Source organism: Galeopterus variegatus, unplaced genomic scaffold (genome assembly GCF_000696425.1).
Source record: "Galeopterus variegatus unplaced genomic scaffold, G_variegatus-3.0.2 Scaffold3347, whole genome shotgun sequence".
NCBI classification, from domain to species: Eukaryota; Metazoa; Chordata; class Mammalia; order Dermoptera; family Cynocephalidae; genus Galeopterus; species Galeopterus variegatus.
In genome coordinates this window covers 85,762-87,859 of record NW_007729458.1, presented here as the reverse complement: position 1 = coordinate 87,859, position 2,098 = coordinate 85,762, and the positions used below count along the sequence as shown (strand labels likewise).

General features: G+C 32.6%; 1 protein-coding gene across 2 annotated transcripts in view; it reads left to right on the top strand.

The window, feature by feature from the left end:
* The window catches only part of DARS (aspartyl-tRNA synthetase), a 90,638-nt gene that overhangs the window by 62,274 nt on the left and 26,266 nt on the right, over window positions 1–2,098 (top strand). For both annotated transcript variants that reach the window (XM_008584721.1, XM_008584722.1), the window contains 2 exons: window positions 191–268; window positions 1,292–1,351. In XM_008584721.1, the coding sequence (XP_008582943.1) occupies window positions 191–268; window positions 1,292–1,351 (138 nt within the window). The remainder of the gene's footprint in view (window positions 1–190; window positions 269–1,291; window positions 1,352–2,098) is intronic.

Below are 2,098 nucleotides of genomic sequence, written 5' to 3'. Positions count from 1 at the left end.
GGTTGGCAAAAAATATTATCCCCATTTTATAGGTGAAAAATGTGTGTCATTTTGTTTGATTACAGCAAGTAGTTTCTGTTTAAGGTGTATGCAAACATTGCTTCATGTTTAAGTCAACTGTAGATGGTTTTAAGCAAAAGATACCAGGTTTGTGTGCTTCCTGCTATTTTTGGCCATCTCTCACTTTCAGATTTATGTGATCAGTTTGGCTGAACCCCGCCTGCCCCTGCAGCTGGATGATGCTATTCGACCTGAGGTAGAAGAAGAGGTAAAAAATTATACTTATGAAATTATGCTTCCTCTATATGTTTAGTTTGCAAAACATTGAAAACCTGATGCCCTGCTTTTGTATTAAGAGTGCCTATGAACTGATTTGAGCTCCATTTTTATTAAAATTTATTCATATATCAGCAATTCTTAAAAACTTTTTGGTCTCAAGATCCCTTTTACACTCTTAAAAATAATTGAGGACCCCGCAAGCTGTTGTTTTTGTTCGTATATCTATGAATATTTATAGTCTTAGAAGTTAAAACAGAAATTCAAAAATATTTTTTACTTTATTAAAAAAATAAAAACATGTTTGTATATATTATTCCTATATAAATAATAAAAATAACTAAATAACATTTTATGAAAAATAACTATTTTCAAAAGCAAAAAATAATTTAGTGTCAAGAGTGACACTGCATTACATATCTACAAATCTTTGTAATGTCTGGCTTAATAGACAACAACTAGATTCTCATATTGCCTCTACATTTATTCTATTGTGATAGTACACATTATATAGCCTTTGGAAAACTTCACAGTACACTCATGAAGAATGAGAGTGAAAAAGTATTATTATGAAATATATTGACTTAATGGACTCCCTGAATGAGTCTCAGGACCTTCAGTGATCCCTAGACCATATTTTGAGAACCAGTACGCTATGTCAGCTTTAATCTGTTCCTTTAACCTGGGGCTATCAGGTTAAATCCAGGAACTAATGAAGGTGCAAGTGGTTAATTCTTCTGATGTCTCAATAATAAGGCAAGGCTTTTAGGGAAAGAAAGTATTAACATCTATTCATTCTCATTTCTTCTTTCTGTCTCTTTTTCTCTTTTAACACTAACTTCTCTCTGGCACCACTTCTTGTTTCTACCATTATTTGGATCTTTGATTTTTGTGCATAATATTAAGATACACACACCCAGTCTCACTTAAAAGTAAACATGGCTTCTAAAAATGCTTTTCGTGCTCTTCAAAAAATTTAAAAATCTGTTTTTTCATTTTTTTTNTTTTTTTTAAGGAAGGAAGAGCTACTGTCAACCAGGATACAAGATTAGACAACAGAGTCATTGATCTTAGGGTATGCCTCATTTATTTATTAAATGATGTGATTTTGCCAAAATCAAGATGGACAAGGGATATTATATCTGTCTTAGGCTTGTAAAGCTAATTGGCATTTCCTTATATGTAAGTATGATAATACAAGAAATTATTTACCTGTCTGACTGATTCTTCCCCTAAAAAACTGTAGGTAGCGGGAACAGTTGAGTACTAGTTCACAAGATATTGACTTGCTTTGTTTTAAGATGACAAATGAACCATACTAGCCAGCCACAAAAAAACAAAAAACAAAACAAATAAATAAAATGACAAATGAACATGAAGGCAATAAATGGGCTTGCCTCCAAGTGATATCTGTTTTGGACAGGTTAGTCAGCAAATGGAAGTATAATCATTAGTATCACTTCAAAATTGTGAGAGAAATTATGTGCACATTTTAGAACAACCAGGTGGGAGGTGAGTAATTAATGCCTCAATCCTTTGAATTTGATCTGAGAACACTATTAAAAATAAAGTAGTTGGCCCTGGTGGTTTATATAGTAGTCTCATGGGTCTTCTGTTTCCCTTTCTGGCTTGGTTGCAAGTGAAAGAGTTCACTGGTTTCATCATTGTAGTTAAACCAAAGTCATCTTTCTTTCTTAGTGTTTTGAACATATGTTTCTCCTTTACTTAAATAGTCTACTTAAAGTTTAAATTCTTTGTCATCTTAAGAGTTCTTTTGAACTCTTCTGCAATCATGTGGGTATGCCCTTACCACATATTCATG